Source organism: Oryzias latipes, chromosome 13 (assembly GCF_053564925.1).
Source record: "Oryzias latipes strain Hd-rR chromosome 13, Olatipes_Hd-rR_3.1".
Classification (NCBI taxonomy): Eukaryota; Metazoa; Chordata; class Actinopteri; order Beloniformes; family Adrianichthyidae; genus Oryzias; species Oryzias latipes.
In genome coordinates this window covers 24,205,746-24,229,957 of record NC_136249.1, presented here as the reverse complement: position 1 = coordinate 24,229,957, position 24,212 = coordinate 24,205,746, and the positions used below count along the sequence as shown (strand labels likewise).

The following is a 24,212-nucleotide window of genomic DNA, read 5'->3' as shown; positions in this document are numbered from 1 at the left end:
ATAGTTTATACAACTTTTAGCCAAACTAAAAAAAAACTGTCAGGTTCTAGGACATAGTTTCTGCAGAGCGACTGTAATTCATAAAAACTTGTCTCTGAGTTGTGGGCAAACCATTGGTGTGGAGAAACCCACCCCCTTTCCCTTCCCCCTTGTAGAGCAAAGCAGGGAGCTTGTGGCCAGGCTTATTTTCTACGTCACAAATACAATCTTTTTTAAACAGCATTTTTTGTCTGCTCCTTATTCATGATTTCATTAAAGTGATACTCGGGAATGCAATTTTGAGCCTAATTTTCCTTATATATTTTCCATCATCAGAAAAATGCCAGGAGAGCATGTAAAAACACAATTTTCATCCGAGTGGTTCTATAAAAAGCTATGATTGATGAGCATGTAGAAGTTGTAGTTTTCTGCACAAAAATGTGTTCCTCCTTTTGTTACATGGTGACTTCTGATCATCTAGGTTTGTGGGCATTTGCTCATACACAGCTTTTCTAAACAACCAAAAACTATCACATAAAGGAACAAATAAAAGACTGCATGAATTAACAACCATGAGAATTTTCAAAATCATTGAGATAATAAGCAGTTCTCTCCAGTCTCTGGAATCCCGAACATTGAGAGTGGATGTTAAATATTTCAGGCAACGTGGAGCTGTGGGTCAAGTTTACAACGCTGTTCAATTTTAGATGCACCATCGCAGCACGGCACGCTCTGCCTGCTGAGAGTACTTCATGGTCAAAGTGAGGCTGTTGTTAGCTGGAACACTTAATGCTGCCAACTGATGTGGCTGTTTTTCTCTGTGTGCTTCTATTCCACCAAGTTCAAGATAAATGCTTTTTTTTCTGGAAAGTATGAAAAGTATTCTTTATTTTTTTTAAGAAATTAATGAAGCTCCTTTTTTTAAGTTCATGTAATAGATTTATATAAGACATTTTCATTTATTCAAACAAATAATTTATGCTATATTAAAGTCATAGCACAAATCAGCCCTTTATCCAAAGCAGCCTACAGATTTACAACAATCACCAAACTCTTCATAGACTACCTACATCTGTAGTCTGTGGATTTTCAAAATAAAAAAATCTTATCAGAGTTTTGCTTTCACTCCACCTTAAAGCCAGACAAGACAAACCGGTACATTAAATAAGATCAATAATAAATAAATAAAATATTTAAAACTACTTTTCCTTACAGAAGGGAAGATGTTCTTTTTTTCATTTACTTTTTTAGGTTTTGCCTACATGCATTTTCCATTTTAGCATTTTAACTTGATGCCACATCATCAGTAAAAAGGCTTTTAACTCTTTTACACCACAACTTTAGCTTCAGTCTTTATATTCTTTCAACCATCACAAAGTCTTCTACTGTTTATGTAATTAACGTAATTCCTCCAGAAAAGCAGAACACTTTACATTAGTCATGTGCTGTCAAATCTGTGCAAAGCCAATATGAAACATCAAAATCAGCTGATTCACACTGATCGCATAATTGGTGGAGGGGTTACGGTACGTCAAAGAGCGCACTATTTAGTAGTCACCAGCAACAGTGTTAAAAGGTTAAAGATCCACTTCAATCAAAATCAAGTTTTCTGTGTTTTTAAAGTGTTCTTGGGACATTTTTCTCACGTTGGAGAACAAATCTAAGGAAAATTACGCTTAAAATCGCATTTCTGAGTGTTTCATTATTCAGATTGCTGTAAATCAGGAGCAGAGGAAAAAATGCCATTTGAAAAAGCGTGTAGCTGTGCTGTAGAAGCTACAATCGGCAGGCCGCTAGCTCCCTGCTCTGCTCCATTCTGACGCAGCTACTTGTAGGCAAATAGATTCATGAATGTCTTTGTTTTTCTCGTCTGAGCTAAAATCAGGTTTCAAAACTGTTCGGTTGGAACCAATATTGCTCACCACACCGACAGTCCTACAACCCAAAGGTGAATTTCTTTCTGATAAACTACAGCCGGCCTGCAGAAACTATGTTCTAGGAAGTTTTTTTGACTGTGTCTAAAAGCCGGACCACTGGGAACACTTACAATAGATCAAAAGATGATCAGAGTGGGACTTTGAGTGGAACTCACAGGATTGCCATTAATTCTTCTCTGAAATATGAAGAATATGAGTATTTCTCATCATATTTGTCTTTTTATCTGATAGGCAAGGAAGCTGGAAGACTGCAGAGAATGAAAACGGTTCCTCTGAGGAGGAGAAAAAGCTGGAGGAGAAAGTGGAGGAGAACAGTCAGAAAGCTGAAGTGTAAAGAAAAGCTGTCCATTCTATAAATGGGGAAGTGAGAGGTACACAATGGAATAACTGTGTCAAACAAACAGTTGGATGTTTTTTGAATTCTTTAAGATAACATTGGGCTGTTTTTGTCTTTTTCTTCCAGTGAGAACATAGAACTTTTGCACATTTCTGTCCTGAGCGTGGGAATAAGAGTGTGCATTTGGACGAAGACAGCTTGGTTTCAGGGAGACTTCTAGAAAAAAACATATCCACACATTCTCTATGCTCCACAACTCCTCACCCCCCCCATTTATGAAAAGAATAAAAAAAATGGAATGGATATTGTGTGTGATATACATAACTCGTCTGCACTACTGAAGCCTGTGTAAAACTTGTCTACTTTTAGGATTCATGTCAGTTAGAATGGATTTTTTGGGGAAAGTGTGAAGATTCAGATCTTTTTCTTTAGCTGTCTTTAGTTGATGCAAATAAAGTTTTAAACTAGACCAGTTGCCTTCTCTGTAAGGATGTGTAGTTCTGCATTAGTCTGCCCCCACCCCACACAAACACTTTCCCCACGTCTTATTAGTTGAATCTCTGTGAAGCCACCTCTGCTTCAACATCAGTATACAGTAGTAGTAAACGTGTTAATTCTCCGCTCATTAATGTGGCGGAAAAAGTTTTCAAATTGAGGGGAAATTCCTGAAAGGGCTATGGGTATATTCTTATACTCAGCATTAGTTATAGATGGGGACTTTTCACGTTGCTGGATGCTGGTGATGTTCACAAACTTCTTTGGTGTTGTATGCATTAACTTTTTCACTTTTTTTTGCCTTTTTATTGTTGTGTAACCAGGAGAGTAAATGGCATGAAGCCTTTGTCTTTTCTTTTATGTACTGTACATTTGACAAAACGACATCAATTAGCTTTTTCTTCACTTCTGCTCGCAGATGTTACTTTTATCGCGTTGCCTCTCCCGTGAATTTTCCCCGGGACCCGCAGACATGAAAGGATAATTATTGGTTTGTGCTTAGGCAGTGTTGAGGAATGATTGTTTATCACATAGCCATAACATCATTTTGCAATCCAGGACAGGATGCGTGTCTCAAAGTAGCCTTGATATGTATGCCTTCTTTCAACATCTACCTGTATTGCTTCCATCAGTGATGTGTAACCATTTTTGGTCCATTAGGAAAATTTACTCAACCGAAAAATGTAACAAGACCAGGATGAAGTTGTGAAGTGTGTGAATGTAATTTTCTTTTCTTTTTTTTATTTCTTTTACTATTTTTTTGCTATTTATATTGTACAAGATTAAATATCCTGCTAGATTTTCTGTTTATTTCAAATTGTGATAAATTGCTTGCAGAAAGTGTAATTTGCTTCTGTCACCAGTAGTTTGCTCAGCGTCTGGTCAAGTAATATTCCAAGCATGTGATAATCTCAGACCTCTGAGCTTCTGTCTACTTTGTGGAAAACAACAACAACAAAAAAACATCCAATTGGAAAAATCGACCAAAGAAAGTGAACATTGCCATGCAAGTATTGTAAATATCTGATGTTTGTTTTTGTACTTTTGTTTAAAATAAAATGTAAATTTGGAAAAGTTACACTGGTCCCTACTCGTACATCTTTTATAGAAAAAATCTTCAAAATAAAATTTTCAGTGTGTTTTTGAAATGTTAATGTGCTATTAATGCATGAAAAATCCGATTTCCATTGATGAAGTAAACTACTTTGAAGAGGTGTGTTTTCAATAACTTGATAAAGTATTATTACATCATAACTATTTTAAGATTTTAGAAGATTTTTATAAGTGAAATACTAATTTAAATGATAAATTTTGATGCTCTCAAGCTTCTTTGTCAGATACTCTTTCACAGTAGACATTACTTTAAGGCAACTTTCTCCTGCACTGGTAAAAAAAAACATTTGTTTTTCCTCATTTTAGTTTCTATTTTGCTCTGTAGTAAAGCATAGTGCGCTTAAAACCCCTTTACCTCGTTTAAAATGTACTTTTCACTTCAATGATTTGAGAAATATGTCTGAATTTGAGAAATGAGTCTGCTCAGATGAGAATGTTCTTCAAAATAAATTAACTCGCTTATCAAAAAAATTTAATAAAGTTATAAAACTAAAGTTAAAAAACTTAAAAATAGGTTTTACCCCCCAAAAGTTCTGCTCTTTTATATTTTTTGTCCCTTTAGCTAAAACTTGTTTGGTTTTAGCTGCAACAGAAATCAAATGCTGCTTTTAAAAAAAGAATCCAGTTTTACTTAAAAGAAGGGTCAACGTAAACTGTTTTTTTTTCTTCAAGAGCATAATTTTTTCTTTAAAAAATTTACACTTCCGATGTTTTATTAGATAAATGAGTGGGTTCTCAATTAAATGTTTTATTGGTATCATTACTTGATTTGTAGTTATGGATTCATTTACAAATACATTGGACATTTAAAAAAAACATGATTGGTTGTATTTGAAATTTTTGTCAAATTCAAAGAAAACGGGTGAAACAGAGAATACTTAATTATACTCTGATTGGATGATAAACTATCTAAAATCTGAGCCTTTCTATGGTGACTTGAGCTTAATACTTTGACAATTAATTGACTACAAGATGTTTCCTCATCGTCTTGTATTTTGATTTAGAGGCCCTGCCTTGTTTTACCAAGTCCTGACAAAAACACGCTTGTCCCTTGGATATAATGAAGTACTTCATGTCCATGAACGCCATGATGCAACAAAAGTATCAATATCTGTTTATCTTTATTGTTAGATTTTATTGTAACCCTCATTTCTGTAGGTTACAATCGGAAAAACTGGAGAACATTTGAATTTGACTTTTGAGGATTTGTCTGTTTATCCTAATGAGATCTAAATCTAGTTGTAAAATGGTTTTGCTTTTATTAAAATATGAATGCAATTTAAATTTTCAGCTATCTTTTTACAGCTACTGTGATGTTTATTCTGCATAATTTATTGTGTATTTTTAACATCAGAGCATTATTGACAACTGTAATTTTCATTTAGAATTATTTTAGACTGGGGTTTTCTTAGATTTTCACATTAAAATAACAGATCAATCTTTCACTTTTTAGCAATCTGGGATCAAAAGATTTGTGCAATATGGATTAAGTAGGATTAGGCTGGTGAGAAAAAGTAAATGTGTTTAAAAGAACAATTTCTTTGTAATAAATTCCTTTTCTTTTCGCTTTTCTTGTTTTGGACATTCCTGCCCAGCTAAAATGAGCTTCTGCTGCCATCCTGTGGTGGGGAAATGAAACACAGCCTTTCTACTGTTGGATAGATTATCATCTTTATGTATCTGTTAAGGACCAAATGATACGTCAAAAAGAAAAAAACAGTAAATTTAAAGCCAAAAAATTTGCTGTAAGTTTAGCCTATTGTTTTTCATGTGACACACTTACGCAGGATGGCATGCTGGGAGCTTGGTGCCATCTTGTCTGGAACAATCTGATATCCTCATTGCCTGATTAGATTAAGGGTGAGTGAATAAATGCATCCCTTGGAACTCTAAGATCTGGTTGAGAATGAGATGTGTTGGAAATAAAAAGGGAGCCCTCACTGGAAGACAGTGATCGTCTGTGTTGGGCCATAACGATGATAACTACAAAGTTACACTACTTTTCTCCACTTGATTTAGCTACTCATTGGGTTATGTCTGAAAAATCAAATGTAGACTTGTAATTAAAATTATTAAACGACAGTTTGAAGTAGAAAATGGTTCAGATAGGTCCTAAACCTGACCTTAACTAGTTACCAACAGGGGAAAAAATGTGAACGGTCACAGGTGTGATTTGCTTACATTTTAATTAAAAGTAAATAATATAAGGAAATATCCCTCTATTTTTGGTATATTTCTAAAAAAAATGTTTCTTAAGTCAAAAATCTTGGCCTTTGTTGCCATGTCAATTTTTCATTCTGTAATTGATCAATATGCATTTTACTGATTAGAGCTGATATGAATGTGTTAACTATCCATTCATTAACTATGGACGCTTGGTCCTAAACATAGACTTCATATGAGAACTGGACAGAGTAACCCCTCCGCCCTGCCGTTCCGAACAGGAAGTACCCGCTGGCTCCAAGAAGCCAAAATCCCATAGAGTTCTATTGAGAAATATTACTATGACTCAGTCATTCTATTTGTCAGAAAAAACCATTGCAAGATCAGACATCTTCCCTGTTTGACTTTTAGAAGCGGAAACATACTCACATAATCCCAACAATATGAACCCAAAAATCAGCATCAGGAGGTTAAGAAAAGTTCACCAAGAAGACAATTTCCTTGATTATATCAACTTTAACTCGTTTTTTTGTTTATGTAAAATAAAGAAGAAAAGAAAGTATTGAGTTTTAACACAGTTACCACAGATGAATACAATCAGGAAATATCTGTTACTAAAGCAGGAGTCCAGACCGTTTTTTGCTTTTTTTCCACATACTTTTCCACACGCTGCTTCTTTTTATAGCAGCACTCCTGACACAGGTAAGCAGCAGCAGGTAGGGCAGGGATCACTGGGAAAGAATCCCAACAACTGTCCAGTGTGTCTTCTCCTGCTTTAACCTGACTTAAAAATTGCTGGTTCTGTCTTAAAAACTCTCAGATCAACCCTATGAAATGCCTATAACTTTAGCCAAACAACCAGACAACAATTCATTGTTTGCACTGCTATAAATCAAATCTTTAGGCATTGTTACAATAAATGTAATTATTTGGTTCATTTTAACTAACGTAATTGTGATTCCATGGCAGAGTGTTTTTAAAGTGCAACAAATGCTGCTTCTCTGTGTTTCCTGCAGTCTGACCAACAGAGGCATGGATGTGTGCAGGAGAGGAACTGTTTCGGAGAAACTAGCACTTGTTGCACTTCATCTTAAAGGATTGGTGATAAAAAAAATAATAATAAAACAAAAACTTTTCTTTACACCATTATTTTTAGCATGACAGCTGGAGTTGAACACCCCTAGACTAAAGATTGAGGGGTGGGGGGGATTTAGAAAACAGGATCCAAATGGCTTCATATTGTAGATTAAGAGTTATCACACATCAACAAGGCATTTCTGCCCACAGAACTGCCATTCACTGGATGTTTTCTCTTTTTCGGACCATTCTCTGTAAACCCTAGAGATGGTTGTGGGTGAAAAACCCAATGGATCAGGAGTTCCTGAAATACTCAGACCAGCCCGTCTGACATCAACGACCATGCCACGTTAAAAGTCACTCAAATCACCTTACTTCTCCATTCTGATGCTCGGTTTGAACTGGTGCAGATCCTTTTGAGCATGTCTACATGCCTAAATGCATTGAGTTTCTGCCATCTGATCGGATGATTAGGATATTGTATTAACAAGCAGTGGGACAGGTATACCTGTGGCAGCTGAGTTTATATTCTCTATGATCTGTACTGTCCTAGAAATATATTTGTACTAACTCATTGACACACAAACACCATCCAAGTGGGCACAGCCTTTTTAATTACCATGTAGCATTGATTTCAAATAATTTATGCAGCCCAATCTTAATTAAACTCTATTTACACTTTCCCCCGTATTAAATTTACCTTAAATGCAAAAAATAAAAAACTTCTGACCAGCTTGTTGACAAGACTATAAATGTTTGTAAAAGGGTCATATAATCAAGTGAGCATCCACACTGGCTCCTCTCATGTCAGTAATAAACACAATGCTTCAGGTTTATCGACAAGCACTTTAAGATTACCGATCACAAAAGACTGCTTAACCTTTGCCTTAACCCTACCAATAATCCAATTCTGACTCTAAAATTCCAAACAGATGGCAAACCTGTAAGGGATAGATCAAATGTCCTCACAACTGCCTGTGTCCCCATAATGTCATAATGGTGACTGGTCCTTACAAAGTAATTAAAGACAGCTATATACCCACACACTAACACCCAAAATTAGACTTTGCATTGACATACATACAGTTTGAAGCTAGTAAATCCTAATCTTAAAAGTAGGCATCAGCATTGGATGCCAAACACTTAAACCAGGCAGACAAGTTCACCTTTGCAGCTCATTCATTCATTCATCTTCTTGACCATTTTTCCCTTTCGGGGTCACGGGGTTGCCGGAGCCTATCCCAGCCACTTGGGCGTATAGGCAAGGGATGCCCTGGACAGGTCGCCAGTCTGTCGCAGGGTAGAATATCCTCAATCACACATCCATTCACTCTCACACTCACACCTGTGGACAATTTAGAGTTGCCAATCAACCTATGAAGCATGTTTTTGGACGGTGGGAGGAAGCCGGAGATCCCGGAGAAAACCCATGCATGCACGGGGAGAACATGCAAACTCCACACAGAAAGGTCCCCCATTGATGTTGTGTTTTTCATGTCCCCCAGCTGGGACTTGAACCTTTGCAGCTCACAGATATAAAAAACTGATCACTTATGGGAACATTTTAGGTAAAGGTTGATCTGGGGTCTTAATAATTAGCAAGTGAATCAGCTGGTAATGAACAGAAATGTTTTTTAATGGAGTCACTGATAGATGGGATGGCTGCTATAACAAAGAGGGCAGCAGTTTTAAGTGGCATTAACTTGGTTTTTGTACATCGTCCACAATTAGACCTTTTTTTATTGATAAGCAACGAAGCCATGTGGTGATGCCCTGCCCAGACACTTTTTCAACTCCTTTTCTTTGGCTGTTAGTTAAAAGTATTCTACCTGCATTGATTGTTTTGAGCAGGATTATGACTGGCCCCCAGATTCCATCCAGATGGTCAAAAGCGTGAATGATGGGCAGGTTAGAGGTAGCTTTCATCTCTACTTTTGTCACACAGCCAGGCAACGATCCAAATTCCTAGAGATATGATGGAGTGTTATTTCGGTTTAACCCAACTTAGCTCATTTACAAGAACATGATATAATGTAAAACTGTGGTTTGGACAGGTATGTCAAGGTCCTGCAACAGAATAAGCCATTTGTGATAGTCATCAATTGTAAATGTTATCTTTTGTCAAAAGAAAAATCAAAACAACATTAAAGCGAGCATTGATCTTCTACGTATAGATCTATTTGAGTCAGTTAGTATATGAATCTAGGGGGAAAAAATACAGTATTACAGAACTTCACCCAGACAAATTGAAAATCACAGATCTGTTGAATTATTTTTTATTCTTCTCAGCCGCCTTTGACTGATTTTATTTACAAATAAAATATTGAACTCAGGTAACTTTCAAACTGTAAATGAAACTTTCTTGGGAATCAAAGCTTCAAAAATTATTCTTGAACCTAAACTGCTTTGATGTCCATTTTGATCTGTTAAGCTACCATCTTAATAACAAACCGAGAAGGAGGGTCTAAGGACAGGGATGCCCAGTTTAGTTTAGTCTGTTTAGTTTAGTTTAGCCAATACCTATTGAATTGTATGACTTCATCTTCTTTATGATTTAATGTTTATTATACAATTACCGGTATGAAGCCCATTGAGATGACTGTTGTTGTAATATTGAGCTAAATAAATAAAATTGAAATGAATTGAATCTTCCTGTCATGTATCAATTTCTCCTCTAGATCCAACTCCAACCAGACTATTGAGTGATATGTTTCATGTACCATAAATAATATTGATCCAATAAAGCTGCAGAGACCCATGAAATGTTTTTTATTTGCACATAAATGATTGGTTCTGATACAAAAAAAAGTTACTAAATGTTATAACGCGTCGATGAGTTTACTAAAACATTTTATCCTTCTAAATGTGAAACATTTTATAAATAAAAGATTAATGAACTGGACTGACCCAGCAAAAAAAGAAATGTTGAAGTTACTGTATTGCAAGACTTTGCTTTTGATTGGCTGGAAAAGTTGCAGATATTAGGAGTAATACAAAGATAAACCAGTTTATTTATTTATTTATTTATTTATTTATTTATTTATTTATTTATTCATTTTTGTATGCAAAACTCTGTTTAATGCTGAAGTGTCCCCCAGAGATGCAACAGGTTGTCTTACAGGCAGGTAAAACCAGTCAGGCTCTGAGAACATGCACACACCTGGGCAGAGAAAGTTAAGAAGATAAAGAAGGAATGTAAAGCACAAAATTTGACATTTTTTAGAAAAACATTTAAAGTTTCATTTTTATTTTAAAGTATTTTTTAAAAGTCTTTTTTTAAATATATTTTTATTCAGCAGCCTACAACGTCCCAAAATCCTTCTTCACTGCTGATAATACAGTCACAAATTCAAATGTGCAACAAGTATATCTCTATCAATTATATTTTCTTTGTATGAAAAAAGTGAATTCTTAAAAGAAGTAATTGTTTCTCCTCTTGAATTTGTGGCTGTTTATAAATGTAAGCAGCCCCTCAGGATAAAGGTTATTTCAGTCCAACACACAAAAAGGTAACAAACTATTGTATCAAACTTTTAGTTGTATGGACAGAAAATTAATGGATTAATGAAATTAGTATCAAATTTGCTTATAACCATTGATGTAGCCGCATTTAGCTAAGTCTGAATGTTGCATATTTACTGACCCTTTTCCATTTGTTTGGTTCTATCTTCTTTAACCTAAATGTACACTTAGGACAAGGTCTCAAATCACCAGTTCAGCTGACTCATGACAGCTGAGAAGCATCTTCAGTCATTTAAACACACATTTCACAACACACCAATCAAAATTTGCACCAACAGATAACAATAATAATAATTGAATATTAGCAGGGTTCATGAGCTCTGGACTCTGTAGCGCATAGATTGACCAATCTGATTGTTAAGTGTACTGTACTATGAAACAATGCCAGTCGCCTCTCTGCGACAAGTCAGTTACAAATTAGCTTCACAATATAAAATATGAACAAGGAAGTTTGTGTCCCTGAAATGCTGTTATTGTCTGATTTGGTTGCTAGCTGTAATAAAAATCAAGGGTATTTCACTTAAGTCTAACCAAGTAAAGCTGAGAAATACAGGCAGAATTTATCATATTCCATCTCAGGCTTTCATGATGGTTAAAGTCTAAAATTTAACAGTATTAAAAACTATAAATCCGTTAAAAAAAAAGTTAGAATTTTTTTTAACATTTATATTCCAGTTTTTGCATATGGGCATGAAAAGGCCTTAAAATAATTCACCATGGACTGTTAGCACTGTACAATTTTACAACCACAAATTTTTACACAATGAACATGCTTAACCCAACTACTGATTCAGCATTAATTGGTTCAGTGACAAGTTAACACCCATACATCTCCTGCAATGTGGCCAGTACTAATCTACTGCATGCAACTGGAATTTCTTTTTAAAAGCAGCATTTGATTATTGTTGCAGCATAACTCAAACTTACAAGGATAAGGTTGTTTTTTTAAAACCTTTTCAAAGTTTAAAGGATATTAATCTTTAATTATATGGGTATCACTAGTTTTATACAATTGTGATTTGTAAACAGATAACAAAATAGAGCCTTATATTTTAAAATTTTCTAAATTAATGTAGACTATTTCTGACAAAATTGTGATACATAGATAGATAGATAGATAGATAGATAGATAGATAGATAGATAGATAGATAGATAGATAGATAGATAGATAGATAGATAGATAGATAGATAGATAGATAGATAGATAGATAGATAGATACATAGATAGATAGATAGATAGATAGATAGATACATAGATAGATAGATAGATAGATAGATAGATAGATAGATAGATAGATAGATAGATAGATAGATAGATAGATAGATACATAGATAGATAGATAGATAGATAGATAGATAGATAGATAGATAGATAGATAGATAGATAGATAGATAGATAGATAGATAGATAGATAGATAGATAGATAGATAGATAGATAGATAGATATGAGGTTGAAGAGGTAGCAAACAGGGTATGACACAGCAACAGCACAAAAACGACTATACAAAGAAAAATTCACATATATATATAAAGCCATGGCTAGACACAATATCTAACAAAATATGTTGTCTGGTTCACCAAGCGAGCTACATGTGTAGAACTCTGGTCAGTTCAGATTTTATTCGTCATTGGTGCATCCGGGTACTTCCATTTTTTTTGATTGACAGTTGCCATGGGAACAAGCTAGAGCATCGCCATTTTGTCAGGAGGTTTTTTTTTTCCTCTGCTCAGTCTTTTCAAATGTTCTCCCTTCCCGCCGGAATAATGCTGTCAGAAGATATATGTTTGACGTTTTTGGATGTTGAAATGCGCACAGTGGATCGGATCAAGAAAGTCAAGAGGCCGATGTTTTAATTGAGCTGAAATAATTAGGCGGCGCCGCACTAACTCAGTTGTCCGTGTCTCTGGTCCACCGGGCCGGTTCACTGCGCAGGTTTGGACCGCGCGCCATTTTGTGAAAATTGACTCAAAATTCCTAACCAAAATTATCAGAGGACGCGGCTTATGGTTTGTGTTTTCATGATCTGGATATAATTGTATTGTCGCACTAGTCGAAGCGACCGATGTGAATTTTGTAAAGATAGCGTTAAATCGGAATTTGGCATAACGTTTGTTTAGCGGTTGCTAGAATAGTTAGCTTGAGGCCAACCAGGGCAGGTAGCTAACGTTAGCTGCGCTCATTTTGTCATCCAGCTAGCCAGCTCGCTAAGGTTAGCTACTGACTTATGCGTGCTGCTTAGCATGTTGCTTGTCATCGGGTAATATTAACATTTGCTGAAGTTATTTCGGCCTTGGATGTTGCGCATTAAAGCTTGAGCCATGAAGTGCATACCAGATGTGACTGACGGGTTATTTTAGAGCTTGCCGATCTGAGTACAGAGATTGGATTTACTCGCTAACCGTGCAGGGAGGGGAGAATCTCAAGCTGGATAAGTTTCCTCATCTTACAGGTTATTGGACTTTAAATGAAGATCGTGCCATCAGAGGTGAGTAATCGCAAACTGTTCTGTTGCGCATGATCGTTTCATGGCGTGGATACTACATCTTTCGGCGGATTTTTTTCACTCTGCAGAGGGAATAGTTAACAATGATGGACGCGGTAGACAAGGATGGTAGCTGGTGTGGCGGCTAGCTAACATTTTTTCCTGTAAAGCCAGCGTTAACGTTCGCCTCCAGTCAGTAGGTCAGTGGACGGATTTTAACGCTGGGCGGATTTAGTCTTGATGTCGGCTGTAAATGATGTGTAGCAGTCAATGGAAGTCATGTCTGCACAGTGTTAACGTTTTTGCTAACTTTGCTATATCAGACACTGTCATTGTATGATTGAGACCCTGTTACGTTCCGCCTCCGATTTGACTTACTGTCAGTGCGGTGGGTAATTACATTAATACAAGGGGGCGGTTTGAGCTTCAGTGCTCAGAGGCTAACCTGGCTTGGTAGCTTATTCGGCTAACGTGGCTAATGGTTAACGCTGACTTGTTGACGAACCAGTTTGAATGGGCCCCACAATCCGCTGGCTCCACACAGCGTCACTAGCTAACGGTGGGCTGGTGGTGAGAGACCTGCTCGCCTATCCCGCAGTTTCAGGGGAACGACGAGCACGTTAGCTAGTCGGACAGCTAACTGTAATGCAAGCCCATAAACGTTTGTCATCCTCACCGGGATTTGGAGTCCTACATTAGCGATACAAAGAGAGAACGGACGTTAACTCTGAACATGCCTCTCAAATTCCAGCCATGACGAGATTTATCGTATCATCTGTAAGTAAAGAATTTCTCGGGAAAAGCGTCTGTTTGGATTAACGATGGGCTTTTAATTGTTTAGAGATGGGTTTCGTCTGATTCCGCTTTGGAATGGATCTAAGCAGTTGGGCGTGAGAAGATGACACACCGGTTTGATCCATAGGTCTTTAACAATCACTTGTGATGTTATACCGCTCCGAATATAAGCTAACTGTTATTATATTCATGCTTTATTAAGCCCGTTGATGGCATCATGAGCACAGCTACTGAAGGAACTGTTCAGTCTCTTAGTCCTGAACCTAAAGAATAGTAAGACGTTTAAAAGACGCCGAAGCAGCGACGGGACTGCTTTCAAAATGCTTTATCGGCTTCACTTGTTTAAGAAAATTATATTTATTTGTCCACATTGAATTAAGAAAGTATTTTATTTGTCTTTAATGTTTAATCAGTGTTCTAAAATCAAACTTTCAGCTCTTTGTTAATTTTAGAAAGGTAAATAGAATGTGTCTGTGTTTGATTTTGTTTATGCATCTTTCTTTTTTCCTTCTCAAAAGTATTTAAAACTTCCCATATAGGTGACAATTTAAATAGTTTATTGCCTGATAAGTTCAGGGAACCACAAAAATATCCAACCTGATTTAATTTAGTGTCATAACTATTTTCTGATGAGCTCAGTTTGAAGATTTAGATGCTTTTTTTTTTTTTACTATTGAACTTGGTGGTCATACTGATTGTAATCATTTCTAAAAATTAAAAGTCACAATGGATGATTTTGTCCTATTATAAATATGAATTCCTAAAATGCAGCTAACCCCTGATGACTTTGCAAAGTTTTGGATGGCCCTCTCCCAAGCGGTCCTGTCATTCACTTCTTCTCAAGTTACTAGTAAAGTTCAGTAGCCACCAAAAATGTAAACTTATAATAATGTCTTTTTGTTCCTTGTAGTGGGTTGTGGTTTGCTGCTGGACTCTCCTTCCAGGATGATATGAAATTTTGCAGAAGATGCATCCAGGTTAGCTGCTGTATACTTTCCTCCACCACATCTTTGGTGGGGGACTTTAATATTTTTTGGCTTTCTTCTGTCCTCCGCTTACAGTTTTATTCAATCTGGCATCTATCCTCTCCAAATTTTTGTCTCCCTTTAGAAGATAAAGATCTAACATATAATTGAGACCATCAGGATTATTTAGTTTATTTTTTAAATAGCTATGCTACTTTATTAATAAATAAACACACTTTTTGTACAGTTAAAAAAAATGCTGCTTTTTGAGCCTTAAAGGGCACTAGAAATTCTACAAATAAAAATAAAAGAAAGCCCCAATTTTTTTAGGTTTAAATATAACCTCTATATCTAAAATAGAAGTGAAAGGACTCCCACTTATGTGTTTAAATTTTATAAGAAAATAAGTCAAATACGTAGCGCCTTATAGCACCTCAAATATAGTGTTGCTCTCTGCTCATCTTACAGCTCCTTTTATTTCTGTCAGTGGACGGGTATTTCTTTACTTTTCTAAAGCTGGGTCAGCTTTCTTATGCTCTCATATGAAGTGCAGGTTTTAGGCTGTGCAGCTATTTTGCTGTCAGGCTCTTGTGTTGAAAGCAACGTCTAAGTGTGCCAAAGTTCAATTTTATTTCTTGTTTATTTCTTGTTTTCTCATTGGAAAATGGGAGCAGCTCTGCCCTGGCAACAAAAGTAGGCTATTTGCATACTGCGTTGTGATTGGTCTGTGCGTTGATGGGCTTGCCAAATCACGCTGTATCTCTGTGGTGATAGGCTATGCTAATTAGGTGCTGTTGCTGGGATTCTGAATAGTGGTTACTGTGTAGCACTGGTGAATTGTGTTGTCTGGTGAGAGATGCTGATAGCTGAACATGCTATTTAATAATTTTTTGATTCCTTCTGGCTTAAAATGAAGGATGATTCACCGTACAGTGTGGAGATGCTGTATTCTCACCCCTTTTCACTGTTAAACTGGCTGTTTTTTCCCCTTTTCCTCACAAAGGTTGACATATTTCTGCTGTGTTTTGATTTTTTTGGGGTTGTCCTTTGATTGCATTGTTTAACGTGTACATGTTTAACATAGCACTGTGTATAAACCTGACATTTAATTCTTTAATTTACTAGATTTTGCTGTTTTTGTTGGTGTTTATCATCATTTGAGATTGATTATTAACACAAATGTAAATAATGCTGTTAATTTGCATTTATAAATTCCTATAGATAATTTCTTTTCATCTTAAACTAAGCTGAAGTTTTTTTTGTAAATCTAAACAACAAATAATGTTTCTTTATTATATTGTTTTACCTGTAAATAACATAATACATCTTGCTGGCTTTCTTTGTAGCGTTAAATCTCTGATGACCTCTTTTATTTTCCTTTTTCACTTTTGTATGTTTCTCTGTTCAATGACTTTAAAGGGAACTTTAATTTCCTTTTTAGGAGGAGAGACTTCAGCATGCAAACCTTCGTCCGTCCGGCTTGCGCCCTCTTTTTCTTTACACACTGCTGGTCTTCAGATGGCTGCTCCAATGCCCCATACGCACCAGCAGTACAGTGACCGCCACCAGCCAACCACTGACCAATCTGTTACGGTTTTACCGTACAGCGACCAGACACCACAGCTCACTGCCAATCAGGTACAATCACCCTTCCCACTGCCCTTTTAGGATTTACAGGAATAGCTAAACTTAATTGCACACAAAAGTTTGCTCCCTTTTTTTAAACAAGTATCACTAGGCAGAGTAGCTGCATGTCAAATGTCTTTCTGTGTAATTGTGTCACATTGTGTTAACAGCTTTGAAGTTTAAACACAAACCCTGTAAGAGGAACTTTTTACTTCTAAAGTTGTGTTTCTTTTGTTTGTTTGTAAAATGTTGTTGTACTTTTATTTCAGAGGCACATGCCCCAGTGCTTTCGTGACCCAACTTCAGCTCCCCTGAGGAAGCTCTCCATCGACCTTATCAAAACATACAAACACATCAATGAGGTGAGGCTTTGCTTTAGTAAAAGTTCAAATCATTCTTTGACATTTGTTTTCCCCTTGTTTTAAGATGTTTGCTATTTCAACATTCTTTTTTTTTAAATTGGTAGTCTTTATTATTTTATGAATTTGTTGTTCATAAAGATAGATATTTTTAATTTATAAGAAAAAAACATTATTATTCATTTAAAAAAACAGGAATTTTATACATGAAAAACCTAATTTGTTGGAGCAAAATCCAAAGGAACATTTAACATTTCCTGAAGAAATCTCTGCATGTGCTTTTCTGAAATGCATTCAATTTTCTTTTTTTCTTTTTCAGGTTTATTATGCAAAAAAGAAGCGGCGGCACCAACAGGGTCAGGGTGAAGACTCCAGTCACAAAAAGGAGAGGAAGGTTTTCAATGATGGCTATGACGATGATAACTATGACTACATCGTCAAGAATGGGGAGAAGTGGATGGACCGCTATGAGATCGATTCCTTAATAGGAAAAGGATCATTCGGACAGGTGAGGAATTAAAACTGACAGTCTGTTATTTGTCCACTTCTAAGGGGTTCCAGCTTTCTGACCTTCCTTTTTTTGGTTTTAAATCTTGATGTTTAGTGTAACAAATGTGCTTCAGATATAATACTTTTAACATATTTAATACTGGTTTTGTTCAATTCTCAGGTTGTGAAAGCTTATGACCGAGTAGAGCAAGAATGGGTTGCCATTAAGATCATTAAGAACAAGAAAGCTTTCCTTAATCAAGCCCAGATTGAAGTGCGCCTTCTGGAGCTTATGAACAAACATGATACGGAGATGAAATACTATATTGGTAATTTACTTTTGATGTCCCACATACAGAACAAATCCAACGGCTTGCAGTGTCAGCGACTAACGCGTCCAATTTTTGTTTCTTTGCAGTCCACCTGAAACGTCACTTCATGTTCCGTAACCATCTCTGCCTCGTGTTTGAAATGCTGTCATATAATTTATACGACCTGCTTCGAAATACCAACTTCCGCGGCGTCTCACTCAATCTCACCCGGAAGTTTGCCCAGCAGCTATGCACGGCACTACTCTTCCTGGCCACCCCCGAGCTCAGCATCATCCACTGTGACCTGAAGCCCGAGAACATCCTCCTTTGTAACCCCAAGAGGAGTGCCATCAAAATAGTGGACTTTGGCAGTTCATGCCAACTGGGACAAAGGGTATCTACCATCATATATTTCATCTGCTATACAGTCTATGTGTGTTTGTGAGAAATGGTTTGCAATTTTCAACAAAAGCAATGCGCTTTACAGTCACCCTCACTTCCCACGCTTTGTGTTTGTAGATATACCAGTATATCCAGAGTCGCTTCTACCGTTCTCCAGAAGTGTTGCTGGGAATGCCCTATGACCTGGCCATCGACATGTGGTCCTTGGGTTGCATCTTGGTAGAGATGCATACCGGAGAGCCTCTATTTAGTGGAGCCAATGAGGTATAAAACATGATAAAAATATCAAAGACATATGTGGAGCTTATTGATAACAGGAATATCGAAAAGTCACCTTGTTTGTAGTTCTTCAATAAAAAAGTACCCTTAAAACTGGATTTGTAAGCCGTGGTGTGTTCCTACAAGAGCTTAGAAGCATTTTGACATTTACCCTCATTTATAATGAGTGCAAATACTTATTAAAAGATGCATTTGGTTTCTTCAGGTGGACCAGATGAACAAAATAGTCGAGGTTCTTGGCATCCCACCCAATCACATAATGGACCTAGCCCCAAAAGCCAGGAAGTTCTTTGAGAAGCTTTCAGATGGTACATGGAGTGTTAAGAAGACCAAAGATGGCAAAAGGGTGAGTTGACAGCTTTAACGCCAACTGATGGGTGCTGATGACGGAACTGTCTTGTTTGATGTCTTGATATGCACATTAAAAAGCTTTACATGTCTTTGGTTTCTTTGTAGTATAAGCCTCCAGCTTCGCGGAAGCTCCACTCCATCTTAGGTGTGGAGACGGGCGGTCCTGGTGGCCGACGGGCAGGGGAGTCTGGCCACGCTGTTGCTGACTACTTGAAGTTCAAGGACCTGATCCTCCGGATGTTGGACTATGACCCCAAGAGCCGCATCCAGCCGTACTATGCCCTACAGCACAGCTTCTTCAAGAAGACTGCGGACGAGGGGACCAATACAAGTAGTAGTGTGTCGACAAGCCCCGCATTAGAGCAATCCCAGTCGTCAGGAACCACCTCCAGCACCTCCTCCAGTTCAGGTAAAGTCCATCTAAAGGTTCTTAAAGCTGCACTATGATGACACAAAAAGATGTATTTCAATAAGCCAGAAGGTTAGTAAACAGTTACTATTATTTTATTTTGTTATATTGATGCATAGTGAGAAAGGCTTAGGAAACCATTGCAGGCGATTCAAAACAATCTTTTAGAGTTTGACATGCCAATAATAGAATATTCCAATTTTCTGAGATTTGGAATTTGTTGTTTGTATTGACTACGTGTTATGATCAAGCAAAATAAACAGCTAAATTATGTCGTGTTTGTGACAAACCTGTGCGAGTTCCTTTTTTGAATAGAATTACTGAAATAAAGCAACTTTTGATGAAATTCTAATTTATTATTTAAAGCCTGCATTTTTCTGGTTGTATGTTGGCTTTAGGTATCAGGAAAATCTAAGTGTGTTGATGTTGCTTACATAATAACCTTTATGCAATACTTTGATGTATTTAGGGCTATGTAAGGGTATTTTCTGATTGTTTTTCAAGTGATAAAAGGGTTGTAAGTTTGGGTGCAGCGCATTGATTTTAAGATTTTCTTACACTCACACAGATACACAAACCGCATGCATGCCTGCCGGATCCTAATGTATTATCTTTAGCATTACTACTGGTGATCTTATGGGGAAATAAGACCTCTAACTGCTAAAGACATGAATATAAAGAAGAGCGACAGTGTGTTTCTGATGGAAGCGCTTTAGTTGGGGCTGACCTTATGTTGTGTATTTGAACACACAGGAGGATCGTCTGGGACAAGTACCAGTGGCAGAGCGAGATCTGACCCTACACATCACCACTTGCACAGTGGAGGACACTTTGGCACGACGATGCCTGCCATGGATGGTGACAGCCTCTGTCCACAGGTAAACCTGCTAGCTCCAAAGACCATTGGATGTGAGGCTTCAAAGATTTATTTTGGAGGGAAATGACACGAGGTGTAGCTTCAGTAATGGTTCCAACTCTACATTTTCTTTAGTGATGAGCAGCTTTTATTTCATGAAACGTTCAAGTGTTGGTAAATAAGATTGTGTAAATGCATCCATCTCAAAGTTTGATGTTGAAAGGCTTTGCCTGCAAATAACACCAACGTTTTCTCGACAACAACAGGCAAGACAGCCTTACCCGCCCCCACTGGTGTGGGGAGGGGGCGTCGGACCAGAGTCGGTCACTGGGGAAACTCACCCAGTCCAGGAGACCACCTTCCATGTTCCCCCTCAGCACCCCAAGGCCCTGCATCCCCACTCTCATAGTCATCACCACCACGGGCAAATGATGGCCACTCGTCCACGTCCACGCCACTACACCTCCCCGACACACAGCTCCTCGACACAGGACTCCATGGAGGTGGTTCATGGCCATCTGTCCATGACCTCCCTGTCTTCCTCTGCCTCCTCTTCCTCTACATCGTCCTCTTCCACTGGGAACCATGGCAACCAGGCCTACCAGCTTCGCCATTTGCCTGCTGGAGCCCTTGACTTTGGTCAGAATGGTGGGCTGAGCATGGGACTAGGTGCCTTCTCGAACCCGCGGCAGGAGACTGGCATGGCAGCACACCCTGCATTCTCCATGGGCACGAATACGGGGCCTGCCCACTACCTAGCAGAAGGCCACCTGGGTATGAGGCAGGGCATGGACCGGGAGGAGTCTCCAATGACTGGAGTATGTGTGCAGCAGAGTTCTATGGCCAGCTCGTGACTGCACTGACATTTGGCTGTGTGTCCCCACCCCCACCCCCCACCCCCTGTGCGTCATTTTTAAGGTGGTGTTTTTTACTACAAGGTGTGTTGACAAAAGCTGCTCACGTCAGAAGGGAGATATCACTGAACCGCTACTACAGAGGAAAAAAAAAACAACAAAACGACAAAAAAAAACCTTTGTTAAAAAGTATATATGTAATTTTCATCGATTTTTCTTTTGCAATCATTAGGCACAAAATAATACTGCGGAATAACCATAGTGAAATCAAAACATCCATCTTACCATTTCACCAGTTTCATGTAAGCACCAAGTTATCACCTTATGGTATTATGTGGCAAAAACCTTCTAAGATGCATTTCGGAGGAGAAGTCTGGAGCTGTCTTGCAGCTAGCTGTTGGTGGCGAAATGCTGGGCGTCCTCGGTCGCTTTCAAAGCGCGGACCGCCGGATGTTACTGTTTCACTGGTTCATTATTTCTGCCCTTTTTTAAAAAAAGTTAATTTACTTTTCTTTTTTTTTTTAAGTGAAATTCCACATCAAAGCTGCTTGTAAATCCTGTAGCTTGACAACAAGGGGGAAACGTTTGCGGTGATATTTCTTGTCGGTCGGTTTGGTGTGTCTCTGTGAAAGGGGGAACACTTCGCAATGGAGTCCCTCCCTGTGCGTGCGCTGACCAGGTGGAGGTGGGGTGGGGGAACACCCCCCCCCCCCAATGGGTGGACACCGATTTATCGAGGGGTGGGGGTGGGGGGGTCGAAGGAGAGGCACCAGCCCTCAGGCCCAGACGCCTTGTAGTCCTGCGAGCTGCAACCGGGCCCGGCACAGGCGAGAGCAGCGATGGGCACGGAAGGTGAAAAGATCCGGCCCAGTGAGAGGAAGACAGTCAGCGGCTGGTTCTAGATAACCCTTTGGCCTTATGACTCATGGACTTGGAATGGGATGGAGCTGGACATTATCATTTGAATTAAGATGGCTTTTCTCTATTTTTCTCTCTAGACAGCCCTTAATTCTTAAGGAAATTAAAAAAAAAAAAACAAATGTAGAAAAGGTTAATAAAAAATTGTGATTTTTGAGGCCTTTCTCGACAAAGATTTCGTCTTCAGCAGGGCCCCACACAACAGGGTTTTATTGTACATGACAACCTCCTAAACATCACTTCCTTCAAAAATTCACTGGTTTAAGGATTTTTCATAGAAAAAGAACTATCTATCCCACAATCTTTTCTTTCTTTTTTAATTTTTTTTTTTTGGAAATACTTTTATTTTGGTTATTTTACTTCTTCCCTTTTTTGCATGTAGTTTCTCATCTGAACCACCTGCACAAGTCTCTCCATCCAAAAACATGGAAACTGAAGAAAAAAACAACAACAAAAAAAGACGATTTAAGTGACTGCCTTTTTTCTCCTCAAATTATGCTGTGAATTTTACAAGAATTTATTTTCCCTTTGGATATGTTTTTATACCAAAGCAGTTGTTTTATAGCATATAGGTGTCTGTAACCAATAATGTAGCAGTTCACCACTTTGACGCAAACTTTATTAAGACCTTCTTTTAAACGTCAACACCAACAGCTACAATATGTTACTTTTAGCAGAACTGGAGAATCGTTGTGGAGACCGTTTGCTATTTGTTGTATTCTGGCCAGACTTCTTTGCAACATTGTACCAAAACTGTTTCCATATAAATTGGTAGATTATTTTTTGGGAGTCTTTTAAAAACCCTCAGTATGTTAGAAAATTTGGTAGTTACTCTGCAGGCTCCGGAGTAGCGAGATAGAAGCTGATGGTTTAAAAAAAAAGGAGACTAACAACGTGTTCTATTTCTGTCTTTTTTTTCCCTTTTTTTTTTTGTGTATTTCAATTTCTTTTTGCCCCCATCATACTATTTCAAAGGGTGTTGCTGCCTTTCATACATCATCAACGTGGCTAGTTTTTACAGTGGAAGCAAGACTTTGTCTCTGTCCTGCCAGGGTAATCGTGGCAAATCCGCTGGTGTTGAATGATAGATCTCTGATTCGGTCAGGAAGATCCCCATGATTGTCGCACTGTTCAAAGGGAAAGGGCTCCTCTCAGCCCCGCAGTTACATTTCTTTGTCTCGGCAGACATGCATGTCCTCCAACATAAGTCAATAACCAGATTTTTAAATAACATTATTTCTTAGTTTTCTTTTTCTTTTCTTTTTTTTTTTTTTTTTTTTGTCAGGGATTTTGAAGTGCTTTCTTTCTTCTGTTGGTCATTGTGCTGGGTTTGAAATTAAAATTAAGGAAGGAGAAGAAGGAAGAAAAAAAAAAGCCCACAGCCTCCTTGCAAGTTAGGGGCAGGGCACAAGTCCACACTGTTGTCATTTTCTAGGAGAAACCCTCGAATGCAGTCCTGCTCGGTATTTTCCAAATATAAAGCTACCTATTTTGAGATTGGGGTTTTATCTGGATGTCGAGGTGAAATTGCAAAATTTGCAATCATTTTCCTTTTTCTTTCCTCCCCCTCCCCACCACACCCTGCTGAATTTGAGGCATTTAAAATCGCGTCAGTTGTTTTAATGCTGACACTCATACTGGTACTAAACATTCCAAAAATAAAGACTGAAAAAAATTTGACTGCAGTGACTGGTAAGTGTGCGCCTATTTCAGATCATACTGATTGACTTCTTATTTAGAGCAGTTGTCATGAAATGCAGCCCCTTTTTAATAGTTGAAATAGAATTTATGTATATATTTATATTTTTTTAATAAAGGAAGTATAGAACTCACTACCTTGCTCCTGCTGGTATGTTGATTATGTTTGTCAAATTGGTGACCATTCAGTGGGCAGGAACTCCTGTTTTCTTAGTGGCAAAACCTTGTCTTTTGGCAAGGCTTTGTCTTGACCACATCAGGACAACACTATGAGGTAGGGTTTGAATCAAACAGGGAAAGCTAGATCTTCAAACCTTAATAATTTTCACAGGGTATATTGTAAGTGCATGTACATCACAAATCTTACTTTTTGGTTATATGAGAAGCACATGGTTGAAAAGAGGTTCCATTTTTCATTCGCCTGTTCGGTTTGTAGGTTATACACAAATAGTTGTTGACATATCTTAACACCCAACAGAAGCTGAAGTCCTTTTATTTAATTTGGAATTATCCCTTTCATTTTTTCTTTTTAATTTCACATTTTTTTCTCCACATTTTCTTTTGTACATGCAACATGCACTATAGAATTGAACAGCATGGGGGAAAGGATAAGTCCATGTATCCACAGATTGTAAGATCTAGTCAAGACTTTGCTGTGTTTATGACAATGCCCTTTGTATTATATTAAGACAGTCTTATGTATGATATATAAAAAGAAGTTAATTGAATTGTTGTTTGTGTCGTTATTGTTACGATTCACAAATACTTAAACATAGAACTCAGCAAACCAAG

At 37.7% G+C, this 24,212-nt stretch overlaps 2 protein-coding genes across 8 annotated transcripts in view; both read left to right on the top strand.

Moving 5' to 3' along the window:
• The window catches only part of LOC101169470 (CD166 antigen homolog A), a 48,591-nt gene extending 44,765 nt beyond the window's left edge, over positions 1-3,826 (top strand). For both annotated transcript variants that reach the window (XM_078929367.1, XM_004075351.4), the window contains 2 exons: positions 2,148-2,287; positions 2,380-3,826. In XM_078929367.1, the coding sequence (XP_078785493.1) occupies positions 2,148-2,250 (103 nt within the window). In that variant the 3' untranslated portion in view covers positions 2,251-2,287; positions 2,380-3,826. The remainder of the gene's footprint in view (positions 1-2,147; positions 2,288-2,379) is intronic.
• Positions 3,827-12,264: 8,438 nt separating this feature from the next.
• On the top strand, positions 12,265-24,148 carry dyrk1ab (dual-specificity tyrosine-(Y)-phosphorylation regulated kinase 1A, b). Of its 6 annotated transcripts, XM_078929364.1 has the most exons (13): positions 12,370-12,632; positions 13,076-13,111; positions 14,814-14,880; positions 16,310-16,506; positions 16,764-16,856; positions 17,173-17,361; positions 17,524-17,671; positions 17,761-18,047; positions 18,173-18,319; positions 18,540-18,680; positions 18,791-19,094; positions 19,848-19,972; positions 20,217-24,148. In XM_078929364.1, the coding sequence occupies exons 3-13, from the start codon at positions 14,871-14,873 to the stop codon at positions 20,802-20,804; spliced, it is 2,229 nt and encodes a 742-aa protein (XP_078785490.1). In that variant the 5' UTR covers positions 12,370-12,632; positions 13,076-13,111; positions 14,814-14,870; the 3' UTR covers positions 20,805-24,148. The 6 variants fall into 6 exon arrangements, with proteins under 6 accessions (XP_011480770.1, XP_011480769.1, XP_078785492.1 ...); XM_011482467.4 differs by having other exon boundaries at positions 12,276-13,111; XM_078929366.1 differs by lacking the exon at positions 14,814-14,880 and having other exon boundaries at positions 12,297-12,632.
• The last annotated feature ends 64 nt before the right edge of the window (positions 24,149-24,212 follow it).